This window comes from Quercus robur, chromosome 8 (assembly GCF_932294415.1).
Source record: "Quercus robur chromosome 8, dhQueRobu3.1, whole genome shotgun sequence".
In the NCBI taxonomy this organism is placed as follows: Eukaryota; Viridiplantae; Streptophyta; class Magnoliopsida; order Fagales; family Fagaceae; genus Quercus; species Quercus robur.
The window spans coordinates 62,532,453-62,554,893 of record NC_065541.1 but is presented as its reverse complement, the minus strand read 5'-3'; the positions used below and the strand labels follow the sequence as shown (position 1 = coordinate 62,554,893).

Below are 22,441 nucleotides of genomic sequence, written 5' to 3'. Positions count from 1 at the left end.
ATGGGCTCATCACCTTTTCTTTACTACTCATAACTAATCACATGGTAAGTTGTGACAAAAAATAAATTGTAATCCTAGCATCGCTCCCAATGAACGCATGTAATAAACAAAAGTTAAAGGTCTGTGATGATTAATGTGGATGGAAATCTCATTAGTGGCGCTGTTAAATGGTCACGTCTTATATTTAGACAATGAGTTTTTATTAGTTCTTATCTAAATTTACTACACATTACTTTTTTATCTACTAACAACTAATTAATACCTCAACAATCGTGAATACTTGACCATGTTCAGAGAAACGGAAATCCTAAGTGGAGAACATGGTTTCCTTCCATCTCTATCAGATTATACGGTATTTCAAAAATCAATCTTGAATTTATGTTACCGGTCTTTAGTTTTAGGTGCACCTCAATAATTAGAAAACTGGGTAAATAGACCAGAGCTTGGTAAAAATCGCCAACAGAAAAAGATAACAAAATGGTAAACTTTGGTCCAGTACTTTAAACACTAAGCAAAACAAAGCAGAAAGTGTCTATAAAACAAGTTTGTCATGGCTCAGTTTCAAACTAGGTGGGTGCGGCTTAAAGTTAAAATGGCCTGCTTAACCACATTCTGAAAATTCCATGTGAAAGTGAAACCGTATATATGACCAGATCTCCTTTTCACAACCCAACATACCAAAAATCTCTCTTTTTCTTTCCTTATTCAGCTAACCAAAGAAAGAACAAAATGTGACCAAGCAAAAAATTTCAAACATTTTCACATCTTAAAACTCACCCATTGCTCATTCCTTAACACCTTGACACCCTCTAGTTCACACAGCCTCACTTCTGTTCACAGCCATGGCAGGAAGATTCAATCTTTTCTTCTGGGTTTTCCTTGTTCTTCTCTCAAACCCAGCAAAATCTCAGCTTGATGAGCTATTCTTCAATGGGTTCAAAGGCATAGGTGTGGCCAGCAACTTGAGCTTAAATGGTGTTGCACAGATTCAAGGCAATGGTATACTTCAGCTAACAAACGAAACTCAGAGACAACTAGGCCATGCCTTTTACTCAAATCCAATTCAATTCAAGAACTCCACGGATGGCAAAGCTTTTTCCTTTTCAACTGCCTTTGCTTTCGCTATGGTCCCTGAGTATGCTAAGCTTGGTGGCCATGGCCTCGCTTTCACAATCTCTCCCACCAAAGAGATGCCCGGGGCTCTACCAAGTCAGTATCTTGGTCTTGTCAACAGCACCGATAATGGCAACATCACCAACCACATATTTGCGGTCGAGTTTGATACTGTCCAAGACTTCGAGTTCGCGGACATCAATGACAACCATGTTGGCATCGATATCAATAGCTTAGTATCAAACAAATCAGCCGCTGCAGCTTATTTTGATGGTACTAATAGTTCAGGTCAAGTTCTTGATTTGAAGAGTGGTCAGGTAATTCAGGCTTGGATAGAATATGATTCACAACGTAATCAATTAGATGTGAGGCTTTCACCTTCATCTAATAAACCAAGGTCTACACTTTTGTCTGTTCAAGTGGACCTTTCACCAGTTCTTCAAGAATCTATGTATGTTGGTTTTTCTTCTTCAACTGGTAAGCTCTCTAGCTCTCACTATATCATGGGGTGGAGCTTTAAGATGAATAGAGATGCCAAATCTTTGTATTTGGATCAACTCCCTTCACTACCATCAGGGTCTAACGTGAACAATCACACAGGCCTAATTGTTGGTGTTTCTGTTTCAGCTACTTTGGTTATAATTTTGGCGATTGGTTCGGCTTTTTACCTCATAAGGAAAATAAAGAACGCTGATGCGATTGAGGCCTGGGAGCTTGATATTGGTCCACACAGATTTACTTACAAGGAGCTTAAGAAAGCAACAAGGGGTTTTAGAGACAAGGAGCTAATTGGGTTTGGTGGGTTTGGTCGAGTCTATAAAGGGACACTGCCAAATTCGAACACCCAAGTTGCAGTTAAGCGAATTTCGCACGAATCAAAGCAGGGTTTGCAAGAATTTATATCTGAGATTGCTACTATTGGTCGGCTTCGACATAGAAATTTGGTTCAATTATTAGGATGGTGTCGGCGAAGAGCGGATTTGTTACTTGTTTATGACTTTATGCCTAATGGAAGCTTGGACAAGTACATCTTTAATGAGCCTAAAGCAATTCTGAGCTGGGAGCAGAGGTTTAATATTGTCAAAGGTGTGGCTGCAGGGCTTTTATATTTACATGAAGAGTGGGAACAAACTGTGATTCACAGGGACATCAAGGCAGGGAATGTTTTATTAGATTCTGATCTAAATGCAAGGCTTAGTGACTTTGGTCTTGCTAAACTATACGAGCGTGGCACCAATCCAAGCACTACGAGAGTTGTGGGCACGTTGGGTTATCTAGCCCCCGAGCTCACACGCACAGGCAAGCCTACAGAAAGCACAGATGTGTTTGCATTTGGTGCCTTGGTCCTAGAAGCAGTATGTGGTAGAAGACCCATTGAGCCTAAAGCATTGCCCGAGGAGCTAATGTTGGTGGACTGGGTGTGGGAGAAGTGGATACTTGGAGCAATTCTTGAAGTTGTGGATTCAAGGTTAGGGGGTGAGTTTGATGAGCTTGAGGCTGTTGTGTTGCTCAAACTAGGCTTGATGTGTTCAAACAATGCACCCAAGGCGCGCCCACCAATGAGGCAAGTAGTGAGGTACTTAGATGGAGAGGTACCACTGCCTGAGACTCTGTTAGCACCAGATGCATATGATGGAAAAAAGGGTGGTGGTGTTGGTGGTAGTGAGTTCGAGGATTATGTAAATTCCTATATGACATCATCGAATTATGAGAAGGTGACCACCTGGTCCTCTGTTGGAGATGATAGGGATCCTGATATTGAAGCTGGTTCAGCCTCACCTTTACATTATACTAGGTAGCCATGAAATAATTTTTGGTTTTTTTTTTTTTTTTTGGATTTTCAATTCTAATGTATGATTGTGTTAGTTATGTTAGTAAAATTTTTCTTCAGGTTGTAAATATACCATTAGAATTTGTTTAAAATTTTTTTTTATAGAATTTATTCAACAACCTAGCCCAAAAGAGAGAGAGAGAGAGAGAGAGAAAAGGAATTTATTCATCATCTCAAAAGAATCCTGAGCTAATGATGAAGTTACTTCGTGGAAATTCCTGACCACTTCCAATAATGCAAGCTTTATTAAACCACCAACCAAGACAAAGTGAAAACCATATCCTGAATATGCTTGGTGAAAATACAACGAGAATGAATACCTCGGCAAGCTTGAAAAACAAAAACAGCAACGAGAGTTGTTAGTTAAGCCGTCAAGGTTTAGAATTTAGATGCCAACCGTCCAACAACCATAGTAGATTTTCTCCAGTATAAAAATATATTTGGATGATTTTATCTTTAAAGAAGATGGAGAGAGAGGAAGAGCTATCCTAATCTTGAGTCTCTACAAAGTACAAACTTCGTTCCCCTTCAATTAAATTGTATAGATATCTTGCTAAACTGTTATAATCATCATTACAATTTTGCAATTAAGATTGTTATGATGTATGCAAAGAGAGTGGATATGAGAATATATTTGTGTTTATTACTGGATATGATATAAGCCTATAGTATTTTATGTAAAAGTATATGCAACACTATATCTCATTGGTTCTCATTGGTTTGGTCGGCACGTCTCAGGTCTCCAACAGTGTCTTTCCTAGGTAGCAAGTATATTCCCTTTTTACTCAAGTACCCATATTCGAATTGGGATACCTCCATGTGTGTCTAGGCTTTGATTATTATTAATTTTTTAAGTGTCAAATACATTCAAATATGGCCCCGATGTAGTCATAACACAAACCCCCAATAGTGGGAGTTAGCACAAACTTGTGAGGATCTTTATTTATGTTTTCTATATATTAGTTTTAATATTAAACACTTCTCTATTTATCTTTTATTTGCTTTATTTTTTGGATCTTGGTTTGTATTCTAAACATCATTTAATAATCAGGAATTCACTTTATTATCTATTAATCTTGATCAAATTCTCGGCCTTTTTTAGCAAAGATCAAGTATATTAATTAATGCTTATATCCCCCTTATTGTATTCTAATATTTTTGAAATTGCCGTATCGTTGTATCCCATATTGTACCATACCAGAAAACATACACTTACCGTACCAAAAAACATACGCTCTTCTTAGCTTCCAGGATTTGATCCCCATTACCTAGTAAAAAAAATACTATCCTTTCTAATCAGATACAGCCTTAAAGAAAGGACTTTCAGATAGCACCTCCCTATGAAGGGGTTGCTTTCATAAAGGGTCTCTACCATAAAAAACCTGTTGGCTTTTGATTTTTTGGCAACCGAGAACTAGAATCTTCTATCAACAGGACTAATATTTAACCCTATTTAATTAGTCTTCATGATCACTCTGTATTTTTCACTTTCAGTAGTGGAAGAAAGAGAGCAAGCACATCAATTGCTTTCATCTGACATCAATTGTGATGCAGCAGCAAGCAAACACCTCCATCTTCGGTGGGTTCCTCCACTCATCTATCTTTTTAACGTGCATAGATTGTAAGCTACATCTAATATATCTTCAAAAATTACATATATATCACAAGATTTCAAATATTGCTCCCGACTACTGCCACTACTGCGTTCATATAGTCATATAGACAAAGTCGAAACTGCCTTTTTGCTTTGTCTTATAGTTTTTTATTCACTTCTTTACGTCCCAAGGAAAAATCCTTGAGGAGCAAAAAGTATCCTGTGAAATCTTCTATTTTGGTGAATGTTATGTCTGAAGAAAGGGGTGTGCACTATTAGCTATTGCCGTGGGTGGATAGTATCGCATTTGAAATTCGTATTTGGATTACTATGGAGTTGCTGCTGCATTCGTATTTGGATTATGGTTATCTAGATAGAGTTATATTTGAATTGGTATTTGTATTTGAGTTTCTAAGAAGTTGAGTCCCTTTAGGATTATCTTTTAGTATTTGAATAGTCATAGGATTTTCTATTGTTATCTATTTGTCATTTGAATTCCTAGGATTGGTATTTAACGTAGAAGGCAAAGCAGCAGAGAATTATTATTCCAATTCTCCTCTCTATTTTCTTATTTAGGAGACCAGTCATCTCGAATATGACCAAACAACTACCTATTCAATTAGAAATTAAACCCAATCATAACAGTAAACATATGTTGTGTGGTACATGAAATGATCTCTTGATATAATTTTCCATAAGAAGACGAACAATGAAATTTAGTATTCAGAAAAACGATAAAGATACAAAATTTTTCACCAATGTTTACATCAAGCTTTTAGAACAATCAATAATTTAATATAGTATCAAAATAAGAGATCCTGAATTCAATTACTATTTCTTTCCTCTATCTCCTATTTAAATTCTCACATGTTGAAACTCGCCTATTTAAAGGTAATTTGAACCCAATTACAAGAGAGTAGGTTAAAATTATGCGGTTTAATGATTACTATATACTAATATTTTAAAAAGACTTTTTAGTCAATACGTCATTTAATAAGACTTACTACTAATATAATTTTTCTAAACATCAATCACAATGACACGACAGCTCAACAATAGGGAAAAATGAATTGGGAAAATGCAGCAATTGTGTGTAGACTTATTTTCAATATTTACTTTACAGCCGACACTTGGCAAGTTGCAACAACATAAACGAATATGTGTAATGATTACAAACAAAGTTATCTCTTGGGGGCATTCTAAGAAGTCTCTTTTGCTATCCTATATCCCAAACAAGTGAGTAGCTTTCTTTTTTACTTTCCCTTTTCATTTTCTTCCTTCTTTTCAAAATATTTTATTCTGTCTGCCCTATGTTTTCCAAACCAATGAAATTATACATTGTGAGATCGTAGAGTATGCATGAACTAAAGCTTTAACACGTCAAACTCATTGGCAGTATAGGTTCAATGGTCCAGCTTAAGTTGTCCAAACATAGAGAATCCAATAACTGTAGTCAGCACCTTTGAGGAAAATAGACAAAAAGTAGAGCATCTTCATGAGTTCCTCTGGCATAACCATTGAGAACAAATGCGACCAAACTGTGCACCAGCATATTCAAACATGACCATGTACAGCCAGGAGATTTTTACCATGTGGAATTCAAATAACATGTTTGCAGAGCATGAGCTTTAACATGCAAGATAAGTGTCCAGTCCCACCTCATAAAGGTACAAAACTACAAAGGAAGTTGAACTAGAAGCAAATTCTTGACTGTGTCTTGAATCTCATTGTTTTTTCAGTCATTTTTTGTGTGACAATTCCCAAGTTCTCTTTTTGATAGAAACAGCATATCTATGTACTGTGTAATAGATGACGGTAAGTAAATCTCTCCCTCACGGTTTAATAGCTAGGTTCAATGTTGTCTCATAGGGATGCTTGTCCTAAGAAAAAAAAAAGATTTGGTTGCTATTTTTTCCCAGTTCAATGACAGCTTTCAGATCCATTGATGAACCAGCGGGCATTATCAAATTGTATCTGCAGCTCTTAGAAACTCTTAACGGCCTTTAACGAATAAACTGTTTTGGTTATTTAATAACAAACAAATAAAGAAATTTGAATTCATCCAAACATGTTTTCACTATAGAGTTTGACACACCTTTGCCATAATGGCATCCTACTATTTGCAACTCTCTAATATTTGGCATTGACACTTGAAACAAAACCTTGATCTTAGAAGCTAATCAATTAAATATAACACTATTAGCTTGACATTCAAACTTCAGATCTACAACTCTCCATAGACTTCATATCCTGATTCTTAAGTCACAGTGTGATTCGCTGCTTCAATTATCCCATTCCTGAGCTATAATTGTGTTATATTTCTATATTGATAAAGCTTCCAGATGGATCTAAAAGGAACCTCACAGTCTAAAAGTGAGTGTTTTAGCATAAAAATCTTATACTGTTGCATGTCTTTGAGAATGCTTCTACCTCAAGAATATCATGAAAGCAAAGTAAGCAGTAGATATTAGACCACTCAAGTCAGCAACAAGGACCTCAACCAAATCTAGACATCAATTTGTTGTAAACCCAACAAATATAAACATAGTTTGCAAAGCAAGCATCAGCTCAGAGGTGGACACTTCTCTCACATATTGCAGCACAATGGACCATAACACATACAGTCATAATAGTGAACTTTAGCAAAACAAAATCTTAATCATCCACAAAATACAAATAAAAAGAATTTAAACTATATATACAATCAACATAAAAAAGGTCGTACCTAGTGCACAAAACTCCCACTTTTGCAGGGTCAAGGAGAGGAGATTGGGGAAGCTAATTCTTGGGCTTGAACCCGCAACTTGTTACTCTTGGTGGAAGGCACTTACCATCACACCAAGGCATTTGTCAACATAACATGTATAAAACATATTTCCTCAAACATTCTTTATTCCCCCTTTTTTTATTTGCTACATTTAATAGGTGACAAAAAGTCTCATAAATCGTGAGAATGAATCATCTAGACACAGTTTGCTTGTGAAATGAAGAGAAAAGATAATAATAATCAGGTGAAGTGATTTAAGTCAAGTAAGGAACTATAACGGAAAAAGGGCAAACTAAAAAACCTGGCTTGAGGTTGTAAGAAATATTGACCTAAAATCGTTACTGCACAGGACAGAGATGATGGATAGGATTTCTTCCAACTTGACTTCATGTAGTAGGAATAGAAGGCTTAGTAAAGAATTCTACCATGATTAGTAGTAGTAAATTGAAAATTTTGAATCAAAATATAAAAATGAATTACTCAGATGTCACAAAAAATATGATTCAAGCAAAAGAAAGATACAGAAAATTATGCTCCTTCAAAAAGAATCTATATCTTCAGTGCATATACAGCTTAGCACTGTTCATCTGAATGTCTTGAATGAATGAACTATTGAAGAGATGAGATTTACAAAAGCAGCTTAAATTATACAACTGTTTATTCTAATTATTAGCTATTTTCCTATCTCTAACATGATAATTAGCTATCTGTGATTGGAGGCATAACATTTACTTACATAATCTTCTAAGCTTAATCATCCTGCAGGAGGTAATAAGTCTGGACTCTCCAGGTATAAATGGGAATCAGTTGAATCCTGCTCTAATGGCACACTACATTGTCTTCAACATTTTTCCTCACCCTCTTTCTCTCTATTTAGAATCTCATAGTCATCAAACCCTACAAATTGATCAAAATATACATATTAATTTCATAACTCTCTAATAATATTTTCACATCCAAGGAACTAAAATTACCTGAACCCAATTCTTCAGCTTCATCATTTGAAGATCCTAAAAGCATTGAGTTAGTGGAAGGTGGATCAACTGACATCCAATTTATACTCCCATAATCATCCACACAGACATCCTTCCCCATGATCCAGTCTTCAACAACATTAGTGCCCACAAATGAAATAGGGTCAATAGAATCCTGTTCTTCGCTCTTAATCCTGTAAGAAAAAAAGTTGGAACGAGAATTAAGATTTCAACCCTCCCCCAATTAGTAAACCAACATTTACATATATATAGAAGGTCCATCAGTACTTACATTTGTCCCAGTCGCATATTGTACTGAACAAAGACAAGGTCAGTAAGGCGTTGACGCTCTAGGTAGTTCCTTGTTTCATGTGTCTGTTCATAAGAAATATGATTTCGTCTACTTCCATTTGAACTGCAAGTTTGACTGAGAATACGGATGGCCAAACGTGCCAGATTTGGACAGCTTCCTCCATACGTTGACCACCAATCAGCTAAACAGATAAAAATAACAAATTTGAACTTCATTGGAAGATGACAAGTGAGATTTTGCTTCTGAAATACATGCAAGATGTGCAGGGGAATTATTTGACCAATGCTGATTGATAAAAATTTCCACCTGTACTCTAGGGGCTTTTCTAAATTTTTAGTGCAATATGCTTAAAGTGATTTAATGATCTACAGGGAGGCTTCCCTACAAAGGTTATGGTCATGCATGCTATATATATAACCAGGGTTGTCATTCTAACAAAGCATGGTGGTGAGCTCCTTTACACAATTAGTATTTTTAAAGAATGCAAGTAATTTAGAGAGACAAAGCCATAACATTGCATCTGAAGGGTAAAAAAAAATTGAATCTAGTAAAATGGACCCTCACCAGGAAGCAAGGTGTCTCTAGCTCTAATTGCCATCTTCCTCCCAAAATCTCCCATTGCATTCTTGTATGAGTTTACCTCTTTGATGATTTTATCTTGAACTTTCGTATCAGGAACCAATCTCTCTATGCAATCAAACATACCTGACAGGATCTCATGGTGCATGTCCCCTTCAATACTATAAAAGAACTTTGGGTTAAGGAAGAAGCCTGCAGCATGAAGAGGAAGATGCCACTGTTGTTCCCACCTGTAATCTATAATATTCCAGTAGACCACATAATCCACCCTCTTAAGAAGTTCTTTCTTGATTGTTTCTTTTGCACGATATATTCCTGCATAAATATATCCCATGGCAGGCCTCTTCTCGCTACCAGCTATTCTCAAGAGCTGCAGGAGAGGATTTGTTAATTGGATTATCAGAATGCATGAGGACCAAAATGACTGACTAGTTACAATATCTAACATTCTCAGCCCCTCAGATTTCTTTGAATATGGGCAGTCCATCCACTCCTGTGAAGTAACCATGGCCTGCAAATTGTGTTTGAGATTGACCATTCGTTTCAATGTTGTAAAGTTTGTAGCTGAGCGAGTGACTCCCGGTTCTACAATATCATTGCCAAAAGTATGCCTTCTCAACATATTCAAAACCACACTATGATTGTAGACAAATTTGGTAACAGATCTAGCCTGTTCAATTACTGCATTTATCCAATCAACATTCACAAAATCCTCAAGTATCAAATCTATGCAACGAGCTGCACAAGGACTCCAATACAGAGTAGGGAAAGTATCGGTCAACCGCCTGCCTGCAATAATATATTTCTCTTCCCCATTAGAAATTACTTGCAGCACATTTTCTACTCCAACTTCTTCCACCACTTGCCTAAACAACTCATACAAAGCATCCGATGAATTTATAATGTCAGATGCATCCATGGATTTCAGAAACACTGTTCCTTCAGGACAATATGCCAAAAAACGTAAAAAAGTCCTATTTGTTTCTGTGCACCACTGTTCTACCAAAATAGAACAACCAGTCGTCCCCCATGTTGCCTTGATCTTATCAATGTCATTCTTCACTTCTTCAACTGAATTCTTCAAAATCCAACCCCGAATATCATGATATGAGGGTGGCACAACCCCATCCCTTGCTGTAGCAATCGCGTCAATCATTGGCTTGAAAAAAGCCGAGTTCACAGCATCCAGTGGCGCCCCAATATCATACAAAAACCGCCCTATTGCCATATTAACATGATTGTTCACCCTTTTTGAACCTAATGCAACACTACTAGTACCACCTCCAGTAGCATCAACATTTGCAGCATTTGTGAAAGAACTCCTCACTCTCTCCTTCTTCTTTCTCTCCCCCCCACCAGTCCCTTCCAAACTCACTAACAAATTCGAATCGGGCTCAATTGCATCCGAAACTCCAGTCAGCTGGAGCCCAGTACTGACATCACTCTGATTAACAATAACATCCAACTCATGACTTACCGGGTTAACATTCAAAATCTCATCCTCAATTCTCTGCTTCCTCCTCTTCTTCACTACAGCCCCATCTAAACTTTGTTGCATTGAGACCCGAACATCGGGTGGAACTCTAAGACAAGCAGAGGCATTACCCTTTTGACCAGCAAGATGTTCCTTAATCCTATGAATCCCACCACCCCTGAACAACTTGTTACAATATATACATTTGAGCTGTGACCTGTCACCATTCTTAAACAATCTACAATGCTTCCATGCTGGGTCTTGTTTTTGTGGTGTTACAGGTACATGTTCCAAACCCGTTGCCATTTTAACCAACCAAACTACCTTATTTTTAACACCAACTGTGGAAAATGCTAAAAGTTACTAACATCATCATCAACAACAACAACAACAAAAACTAAACCAAAATTAACATTCATTTATTCATAAGTCATAACAAACTAAAAAGATTCCTAGTACCCAACAAATTAAAAATAAAAAAGCATAATATATTGTACTTGAAAATAAAAATAAAAACAAGAACTAGAGAGAGAAAGTGAGAGAGAGGGCCTTACTTGAAATGGCCGTTCTTTGAAATCAAGAGAGAGAGAGAGAGAGAGAGAGAGAACCGAGTTAGAGTGGCTGGGGGGAGGGTTTTAAGAAAAGTGGGTGAATAACCGGATGGACCGGTTAGGGTAGAGGTTATCCGGTTGAGTCTACTTTAATTAAAAAATCGGTCTAACCCTGATGAGGTTAAAAACGCGGTCAAAGGTTTAGATGGACCGGTACAAAAAACCGAGAACTTCGGTTACTTAGCTGGAGAGCCACACAGGTCCAGAGACCAACCCAGACCAGCCGGTCACCGGCGATTCGGGTCAACCGGTGATTGTTTGCAAACTCAGCAAAAAAAATCCCTCTCGATGCAAACTTGTCTTTTTTTTGTGGGCTCTGCTTGGTTATAGGGAAAATGGAAAAATAAATTAATTAATTAAATATTGATTCTTGTAATAGGGTTCAATTTCTTGGATTTGATTTAAAATTGAGCGTTAAAAAGACAGTTATTCTTTTACATATTGTCCGTTCGTATCATTTATTTCACGTTTTATATGAAAATATTAATTAAAAATTTTGTGTACATCACATGCCTAAAATAATGAATATTGTGTATATAAATGTACATTGACAAGTATGAAATAATTTTTTTTTCCTACCATATTGGTTGGGAAAGTAATAAGTTTTTATACATAACTAGCATGTAAACTCATGTATCTTCTCACAACCAAAAAAAATAAAAAATAAAAAAAATAACTTATGCAAACGCATGGATGCATTTAAAATTAAGCAAAATTTTTATTACAAAAATATAAATAATTAGTCAAATATTTTTTTTATTTAAGTAAACATAATTAGTCAAATATTAAAATTTTTACCTAAATTTAATACTACTTATAATCATTTTTTTAATAATTTTTAATAGGATAGAACATGTGGTGATATTTATTGAATATATGTGATTTTTTCTAAAAAAAAATATATTATAGTTCATTAATATTTTATTCTTAGTATTTTGCACTTATTAACTCACTTGGCACAAAAATTAAAAAAACTTAAGTGGATAATTATAGTGTGATCCTCACATGACGCAAAATTGGATTATAATTTCAAATTTTAATTTAACTTTCTCTCTTTACCTATATATATACTAGTGTATAAACCGTGCATATATACAGTACAATTAAAAAAAATTACAATTACACACAAATATGGAAATATACACATGTGAGTTTACTTTTCTTTTTTTATTGAGTTTTCAGTGATTTATTTCTATTAAACTCTTCGTATTTTGCACTTCCTTAACTCACCTAGAACAAAATTTAAATAAAAAAAAATTAAAAAAAAAAAAACTACTACTTAAATAGGATATGTGGTGCAAAATTAGACAACAATTGAAATCCAATTTATAACATAATTGGATTTTCTCTCAGTTTTGCCTATTAATATATATATATATATATATATATATAAAGAGAGAGAGAGAGAGAGATTGGTTGTTTTGTCTAGGTATTATATATATAGGTGCTAGATTTTGCTGGGTTGACCTTTTTTTTTTTTTCTTTAATTTTACTTTAGTTTTTTTTTTTTCCCCGGCTATAACAATTCTTATTTTTATGAGTTTTCAATTTGAGCGAGTTCTGGATTATTGATATTATTTGATACTATTGGCCTTAATCACAAAATTTTGAGTTCGGATCCTCAGCAGACTAGTTAGATTTGATCATATTATATATATTTTTTCTTGTCATTATATTATATTCAAAATCATAATATATGTTAATTCCTTAACAATTGAGAACTCAGCTTAATAGATTGAGCTTAGCTCTCTGGAGCTTTAACCATAACTCTCATGGTGATCATATCCTTTTGCCCTTTCTTCCACTATCCATTTCATCTTTTACTCATCTTAAGAGGTAGATTAGAGGCTTAAGTCCCGGAGATGCATGATCGGATACTTAAAAGTTAAAACTAGAATTCTTATGAACTTTTATTGATAAGTAATAGTTAAGTTAGCTTCTTCCACTTTTTCCAAAATAGCCATTATTGAAATTTTCTTCACAATAAAAATTTATTAAATTTAAAACTCTATAATTCTCAACTTCCATTACTCCTTAACCTTACATGTTCTGACGATTCTTTATAATTGATTGGACAGTATTAAAGTTTTTTTTTTTTTTTGAGATAGTTTCGATATATAGCGTCCGCTCCTGATAATAGTTCTTTATCATCAAACCAAGACTTCGATCAATTTTTTGTGTAGACGGGAATTGAACCTCAGATTTTTTATTCAACCATCAGAAACTTTACCAATTAAACTAACTGAAACCCACTAAAGTTATGGTTAAATGATTACGGGGAAATTACAACTTACCCGTCTGTAATTTGGCCAAAATTTAAATTGACTACCTGTAATTTGAAATTTAACACTTTACCTACTTGAGATTAGTTTAGTTAGACAGCTTAAATTTCGGTCAAACCTCTAGTGGGTAATGTGTCAAATTTTAAACCACAGGTAGGCAACTTAATTTCAGCCAAACTACGGGTGGGTAAATTATAATTTGCCCAATGATTAAATTTACTATTTGTTAATATCTTAAAATTTTGGTTGAATCGGAAATTTAACATAGTATCAAAGCAGAAGATGTTGAGTTTGATCCCTAACTTTATTCTACCTCCCACTTAAAAAATATTAAATCCCACATGTTAGACCCCACTTATTAAAAAAAAAAATTAGGCCCACATGTGAGGGAAAATTATGAAATAATTAAATTCACCATTTCTTAATAGCTTAACCTTTCTTCTTTTAATTTTAGTGATTGTATATATAACTTCCATCTAATTGCAATTTGTAGAGATGATGTGCAAAACATGAAGTAGTTTCTATATGTATATATATATATATATGCGAGGGAGTATGGGGTTTTGCCATATAACGCATTCCTTAAAATTTTCTTTATTTAGGCTTCCACCTTAACAAAGTTTGCATTTATACCAAAGTATTAATTCATTGGATTAACCAATTGAGTAAATGCATATATTATTAATTATTTATAGTAATGCATTAATTATTTATATATATTAGAGGAATTTATATGATTATTTTTATATATTTTATATAAGAAACTATTTTAATTGAGATTACTAATGGGATAAATACATTTTGTAGTTGCACGATTTTCCTGGCCCAACTTATGTTGATTAGGCCCTGGCCCAAAGCGCAACCCACAATAATTATTTGTAGAGGATGGGTCAAAGAACTTGGCCTCAGTGAACTTGTTCGGTCTAATGCATGTACAGTATGGTTTGCCAAAAGAAAATAGAAAGCACCAAAATTGATCTTTCTCAAGTATGATTTTATTTCTTTTTTGTTCCTGATACAGTTCTCTCGTCCTCTTCTTTGAGGGACTCCACTACATTATATATTCTTCTTCTTTTCATCTTAGCCTTACACCTGTTAATCATCCAAGCATCCACTTGAGCACCTGTCCTATCAGACGCCCTCATCAGACCCTTTGTGAGTTGCAGAGGCCAAGGCGGTACTGTTCAGGAGTCTTTTCCTCATTAATGCGGCCAAGAGGGTGGTTGGGGCGCAATTAATGTGGTGGTAGCCTTCCGTGAGATATTTTGGATTTAATTCATTTTATAGGTTGGGAAGACGAGCTGAAATGGCTGGGGCAAGTTCCTCGTCTGGGCTTCGTGATGTCCGAGGAGGAGTTACTCCTCGGACAGGTTTCCTTGGCGCTATTGGGGTTGAATAGCGCTTCATATGAGGTTTTTCTTTGAAAATGACGCTCCTCGGACGGGCCTGAATTTGGAATAGCCCATCATTTTTGGGCCGGGCCCCACACATTTATTTTGTTATATTAATTATGTTAAATGGTGCATTAATTATTTTAATATAATGAAATTTTAATGTCATTTTTCTAAGATTTATATGAGAAACAATTATTTTGAAATATGGTATCCTTACTCAAATTTAATTAGAGTTTGAAACATAAAGAAAGTAATTGAAGGATATTTGCATTTGCATTTTTTTTTTTTTAAATAATATTTGCATTCTTGAGTAGACACGATATTTGCCTATTTATATCATGCAATTTTCAAATTTATAAATACATATATTATGATCATATTACTACACCACTCTAATTGTCTTTCTATTTTGTTAATGAAATAAAAAATGAAAGATTATAATTTTTTTAAGGAAAATTATTGAAATATTAGAGAAAACTAATAACAAAATGCATCGCACATCGTGTGGGAATTGGGCTAGTTTGACTTAGATGGTAGTGACAATAGTAACATTCATACTATGATGTTGCATGTGTGATTGTGATTTTCCTTGTCAATAGATGAATAAGATTAAAATGGATATTGCTTAAAACTGAAAATGTCTCTTTTGTTACAGATAGAAGACTGTGGAGCCACAGATACTTGTGAAACAACTACTTGTTACGTATTTTGAAAACTTGGAAATGGTTTGAAGTTAAAACATTAGGAAATCGTTTAAAATTATGCTAACTAAGGAGTCATAACTCAACTCATGATTTTGGTGCCTTTTACCATGACACCATCAAGCCTTGCTACTGCAACTTTACCCTGAAACCATCAATCGTAGTCAATCATATTGTTAGAGATTTATATAATATTCTTCCTATATTATAAGGATTAAGGATGGATTTCTTTTCTTTTAAATTTTATAGAGGTTCTTGTCGGTGTACTATTTAAGTCACAGCTAGAATTTTCCACTCTTTTTGAAACCTCAAGGCTAAATAGCCTAAATATACTGTCAAAACTGAAGAGGTTGGTGTCAATTATTATTTGACCAATGTGAATCTGTATCTTTTGTGAGGAGTGGACAAGTCCTCATATTGCCTGAAGCCCAAATATCTGCTGGGCCCCGTGGAGTGAAATGGGCCAAACACACATATTCACAAGAAGGCCCAATAGCTTACAAGATCTGATGGAGTGGAGTGAGGTTGTCCCGAGCATCTAGGAGGGAAGGGGAATCCACATAGAGTGATCCCGTGAGATGGATAGCAAGCCTTCTATTCGAGGAAGTGCGTACGAATGATCCACGTATAACCTACAATTGAGATCTAGAACCTCGGGAAATCTTCCAGAACAAGTAAGAAGGGTTGAGATCTTTACCTCTGCATTAATGATGGGATTACCACTTGACCTCTACCGCATTGAATGCATATAAGACATCCTGAACAGTATAAACACCCCACAAGACATGTTACATGATAAGGAGAGGGAAGATACCGACAAAGGAGAGAAAAATATCCCTGAAAATTCGGCTGGAGACAGAACGGCTATAGAGATAAGGGCAAGAAATGTACCTATATAAGGGAGGAGACAGGCAAATAGAAAGGGGTTGGAAAATAGTGACTGAAGGAAAAGCAGGGGGAAAATCTATCTATTCAAGAGAGAGTGTAACACCACGACAAAGAGAAATTTTCCTATTGAAATACATTAGCTTCATCTAAAATATATGATGTTGATGAAATTAATTGTTTGAGTTTCTCATTGTGGAGTGTTTATTCCCTATTTGTCTTTTACAAATAAATTTTGTCAGTCAAATAAATACTACCTGTGGATTCACGCAGTATCCCTAGGTCAGTTAGTTTTTGACGCTCACATCTTCTTTATTTGATTTATTTAAATTGAAACAATTCAAACATTATATCTATAATTTTCAATTATTATTTTTCTACAACACTGTATTCCCCATAACCTCTTAAGTGCCTTTGCTTCAACAAATGAATATAGACGTTGAGCTCTTGCTGTAATTTTGTTATATTGCGCCTCTTTCTGTTAACTCATCCAAATGTTCCTTGCTGCTTTGATGTGGTTCTCTCTCACACACACACACACAAAGGAGAATCAGGTTGAAAATTTCTTCTGTTTTCTCTTCTCCCCTTGATATTTTCTATAAATAACTAGAATTTGATACTACATAAAGATTGCTCTTCCATTGGAAAGCTGCGTTTGTCCCATATCTATTATTGGTTTGCATTCTAGTTTCTTTTCTTTTTGTTTCTCATTTTCTGACTGAGTTGCATTTTGGATTCAGAGTGTCTATCTTTGAGCATGGTTCAAGCTGTTCTTTTTCTCTTCTGCAAAATATCACTCACCTGAATGTACATTACGAAATCAAGAATTACTTCATACAACTTGTATCTTTGACAATTCTAATAGAAAATTCTCTTGTATGTAATTTTTTTCAAACGAGCTTTATCAAGCACATGCATCCATATCCCAATAAAATTTCTTTTTTATAATAGGATAATTTGACACAGAGGAGAGAATCTTGTCCTAAAAAGGGGATGACAAAGTGGAAGCCATTATTGTTTGCTTTGAATTACTTCTCCTTTTCTTTGAATAATGACGATAATGGTCCTCTTATCTATTCCACACCCAAAAAAAAAAAAAAAAAAAAAACAATAAAGAAAACGGAAAAACAGCATCTAATTATTGTTGTGTGAATACATCCTCACCAAGAAATGATGGTGCGAAATGCCTCAACAGCTAGACATTCATATTATAATCTCCATGTTTTGTTTATTTCAACAGCTTAACATTCATATATATTATAGAAAACTAACTCGTTTTCTTGTATTTGTTATGTCCCTGAAATGAACCAAAAAATATGTTTTGTTATTTGGCTATTATGAAAAATAATTAATATTTCTTGTCTCATTTACTCCTGCATAAGGTCTCTACTTTTATATATGTGTACTCAGAGACTCTTCTATTTTTTGGATAAGGATTAATGATTTGAATTTATTATAATTTAGAATTTCTACTTTTTCCAATAACAACAAAAAAAAAAAATTTGAAAAAAAGGGGAGGATAGAATAAACAAATACATCATGATGAAGTAAAAAAAAATATATATATATATATATATATATATATCTATACTACTATTTAAGGGGCTTCCCCTGTTTGGATTCCACATTTTTTATGCCTAAGATACCCTCATCATACCCACTTACATGTTTACAACTACCAAGGATAGATATATAAATTAAAACTCCTACACTTTAAAACCACATATTCACGTACGCTTTACAGTTTCTATCTCACTTTCTCTCTCTCATTCTTCTTCAAATTAAAGACATTTAGTTTAGCTCTACATCATCTTCTCTTTTTCTTCATATTAAAGATATTTACTCTCAGAGGCTTCAACAAATTTTCAGGTTCTATCTTTTGCAAGTTCCTCTTTGTTTTCTTTTCTTTTGTTTATGATTGACTTTCTTTAAGTTCTACTTTTTTTTTTCTTATATGTATCACGTTAACTCTTTTTTTTTTCCCCTTCTTCTTTATTTTAAAATGTAATTTTGAAATAAATGATTCCTTCATATACTCCATCATTGTACTTCTTAATGAATTGTCATTTCATGTTGTAGGTATTGTGATCCAAAGATAGGGCTGTCTTATGCTACAAAAGAAGTATTCAAAATCATTCTCCAACAGTTAAACAGTATGGCTTCCTTTACCTATTTTAATAGTCTTTGTTTACATTTTAAAAATTATAACCATGACTATATTTCTTTTGTATACAATTAACGTGTATCTCTTGCCATAAAATTATCAATTTAAGCTTTTATTTACTTATGTTATGGATGTGTAATAAATGACTAGAACATGTTTAACTTACACTAAAATATTGCCTACAAAATAGAAACACTCTCCCACTAACCCACTTCTTCAAATTAACTATACGTTTATTTTTTTTAATAGAAAAATTAGTTAAATTACCTACGTTTTTGTTGTTTTTTTCCTAAAAAGAAACCAAGTTTCTAATACTATTTTTTTATTATTAAAAAATGTAAAAACACCCTAAGTTTATCCAAAAAAAGGTGTATATATCTATTTAGTTTAGTTTTTTTTTTTTTTTGATAAGTAGATACATCTTTAACTCCCATTAAAATGTTGCCTACAAAATAGGATCACTCTCCTAATAGTTTTCAAATTACTTTATCCATTTAAAAAAATTAAAATTAAACAAATACACTTTTTTAGTAAAAAAAAAAAAAAAAAAACCCACATCTTCCATTACAAACTATTTGATCCTAAATTTTTAGTTCCAACTCTCCAATATATCTTACGTTTCAAAAATATATATAACTGAAGGTAATTGTAAAAGTTGGATTGCTACACCTATTAAAACCACGTTTGTTCTCAAAAAAAAAAAAAAAAAAAAACCCACGTTCTCACATCCACCACAATATTATCCTTCTCCTTCAGTTTCTTTTTCCGTCATCCACCCAATCATCTTCCACCATCTTTCACTCTCACTTTATTCAAATGTTTGCTTTATTCTATTTCTTTTTTTTTCTTTTTTTTCTTTTTTTTGGAGAAGAATTTTCTATTTCTATTTGAATTCAAAATTTTCAAACACAAACTCTAACAAACTTAAGCTATTATCTTTAACAACATATACATTCAAATGTTGGTTTGTTAATTAAAGTTTTTTTTTTTTTTAAATACTTGGTTTAACCCTAATTCTTTTATCTCTCTCAGGTTCACGTACGCACAAACTTTTTGGATTGCATTGAGGAGTCATTGGAATGGAATATTAGATAAGTTCGGGTGAGAGACTTTACAAGAATTATTATATGTATTAAACCTCACATAAAGTGGTTGTTATCTAAGAAACTGTTGTAAAAAAATTTCTTTTGTAATAGAAACTATATTTCTTTTGTATACAATTAACGTGTATCTCTTGCCATAAAATTTTCAAATTAAGCTTTTATTTACTTATGTAGGGGCGGTTTTTGGGGCTCAGGCCCAACAGGCGGGTGGTTCTAGCCCAAAAGCCCCTCAACAATGAATTTGTAGAGAGTAGGTTACAGAACTAGGTCTTTGACAGTGGAAACGTAGTTATGAACAAGCCATGCAACCAGTTGGACGTAGGGATATTCCTCCAAGCTTTTGGAATGACAGTCCGTGAGGCTGTATCTTCTACTTTTTATCTCTAACCCCTTTCTCTTTTCTCTATGTTTTTCTTCTTCCTGCTTGCGATCCCCTGGCCATGGGGATCTCCTTCTCTTATATAGCATCCTTCCTAAGATCACGACCCTACACTTGTTAATCATCTGGGCCTCTACTTGAGTACCTGTCCCATAGGACATCCTCCCTCTTTTCTGTGAGTTGCACTGGCCAAGATAATTCTGTGCTCCTGTCCTTTTCACATTAATGCGGCTGGAAAAGTAGCTCCTTGGCATTTAATGCGGCAATCGTGGTTGCCCTCCTCCCTGAACGTCATGCAATGTTCCTTCGTATTGGATGACTTTTCGCCATGTATAGGGTATGAATTGGACACACACTTGGCGAGTCCGAGGAGGTAATCCTCCTCGGACGCCCCTAAGCAGGCCCGGCCCAACATGGTTGGGCCGGGATATCCTATGCCCATGCCTTTTCTTCTTGTCGTAGTTGGGCTTAGTACATGTATTATGGCCCAACGTCGACTGACGGATTTTACCCCCACAACTTATGTTATGGATGTGTAGTAAATGACTAAATTTTAGGATTAAAAATACTACATTTTACGAATAGACAAAAAATGATAACTGTCATACATAAAATTTGAAAAAAAAAAAACCCACATCAACAACACCAAGAACGTGAGAGACTTTACAAGAATGAAATATTAGACTTTTAATTTTTTTTTCCCTAAAATTTAGCATTTTATTTTTAGACAAAATCAGATATGTTAGTGCCTAAATATAAGGATATGGATGGAGAAATTATAGTAGTAGTTTTATTGTAGGAGTCTTTCTTTTCCAAAATATGGATGACATTAAAAAAAAAAGAGGAAAACGTGAGATTTATTTTGTATACAATTAACATGTATCTCTTCACATAAAATTTCCAATTTAAGTTTTATTTACTTATGTTATGGATGTGTAGTAAATGACTAAATTTTAGGATTAAAAAAACTACATTTTAGGAAAAGACAAAAAATGATAATTGTCATACATAAAATTTGAAAAAAAAAAAAAAAAAAAAAAAAAAAAAAAAAAAAAAAAAAAAAAACAACAAAAAAACCAAAAAAAAAAAAAAAAAAAAAAAAAAAAAAAAAAAAAAAAAATAAAAACTTGAGATGTTTAACGTGGGATAGAAAGTGGAAATTTTTTAAATAGTACATAGATAGAGAGAGAGAGAGAGAACGTGAGAGACTTTACAAGAATGGAATATTAGATTTAAAATTTTTTTCCCTAAAATTTAGCATTTTATTTTCTTTCAAAATCAATTATGTTAATGCCTAAATATAAGGATATGGAAGGAGAAATTATAGTAGTAGTTTTATTGTAGGAGTCTTTTTTTTTCCAAAATATGGAAGAGATTAAAAAAATAAAAAAGGAAAACGTGAGATGCTAAAAAGTAGGATTTTTAAAATAGTAAATGGATAGATGTGTGTATATATATATATTAAAAAAAAAAAAGACAAAGTACAAGATGTAAATACTTTGAATTTTCGAAAATGAGAAAACAATAAAAACGATTTCATTTTTTATTAAAAAAAACGTATTATTTATTTCAAAAAGTAAATTAAAGATTAAATTAAGAGAGGAGTATATACTTAGTTTAATGCTTTGGTCTAAATTTAAAGTGCGATTTTGAGCAATAGTACATGACAAAAAATGATAACTGTCATATATAAAATTTGAAAAAAAAAAAAAAAAAAAAAAAAAAAAACAACATCAACAACACCAAAAAGGTATTAAAAAAAAAAAAAAGGAAAACTTCAGATGTTTAACGTGGGATAGAAAGTGGAAATTTTTAAAATAGTACATAGATAGAGAGAGAGAACGTGAGAGACTTTACAAGAATGGAATATTAGATTTAAAAATTTTTTCCCTAAAATTTAGCATTTTATTTTCTTTCAAAATCAATTATGTTAGTGCCTAAATATAAGGATATGGAAGGAGAAATTATAGTAGTAGTTTTATTGTAGGAGTCTTTTTTTTCCAAAATATGGAAGAGATTAAAAAAAAAAAAAAAAAAAAGGAAAACGTGAGATGCTAAAAAGTAGGATTTTTAAAATAGTTCATGGATAGATGTATATATATATATATATATATATTAAAAAAAAAAAAACAAAGTACAAGATGTAAATACTTTGAATTTTCGAAAAAGAGAAAACAGTAAAAATGATTATATTTTTCATTACCAAACTAGCCTCTGAGCACGCGCGTGAGACTCTTCTATTTTTTGGGTAAGGGTTAATTTAGGGCATTTATTATA

General features: G+C 33.5%; 2 protein-coding genes and 1 long non-coding RNA gene across 3 annotated transcripts; 2 read left to right on the top strand and 1 right to left on the bottom strand.

Annotated features, from left to right (window-relative positions):
* Positions 1-557: 557 nt before the first annotated feature.
* On the top strand, positions 558-3,003 carry LOC126697546 (L-type lectin-domain containing receptor kinase S.4-like). Its single transcript, XM_050394585.1, has one exon. It carries the CDS (start codon positions 843-845, stop codon positions 2,910-2,912), a length of 2,070 nt encoding a protein of 689 aa, XP_050250542.1. The 5' UTR covers positions 558-842; the 3' UTR covers positions 2,913-3,003.
* Positions 3,004-7,771: 4,768 nt separating this feature from the next.
* On the bottom strand, positions 7,772-11,395 carry LOC126697545 (uncharacterized). The gene is made up of 5 exons (XM_050394584.1): positions 11,200-11,395; positions 9,157-10,986; positions 8,572-8,773; positions 8,280-8,473; positions 7,772-8,202 (listed from the first exon to the last, which is right to left on the bottom strand). Exons 2-5 carry the CDS (start codon positions 10,949-10,951, stop codon positions 8,147-8,149), a joined length of 2,247 nt encoding a protein of 748 aa, XP_050250541.1. The 5' UTR covers positions 10,952-10,986; positions 11,200-11,395; the 3' UTR covers positions 7,772-8,146.
* A 7,167-nt stretch (positions 11,396-18,562) lies between these two features.
* Positions 18,563-19,902, top strand: LOC126697544 (uncharacterized). The gene is made up of 2 exons (XR_007646217.1): positions 18,563-18,671; positions 19,715-19,902. It is a non-coding gene; the product is annotated as an uncharacterized LOC126697544 (long non-coding RNA).
* Positions 19,903-22,441: the final 2,539 nt, after the last annotated feature.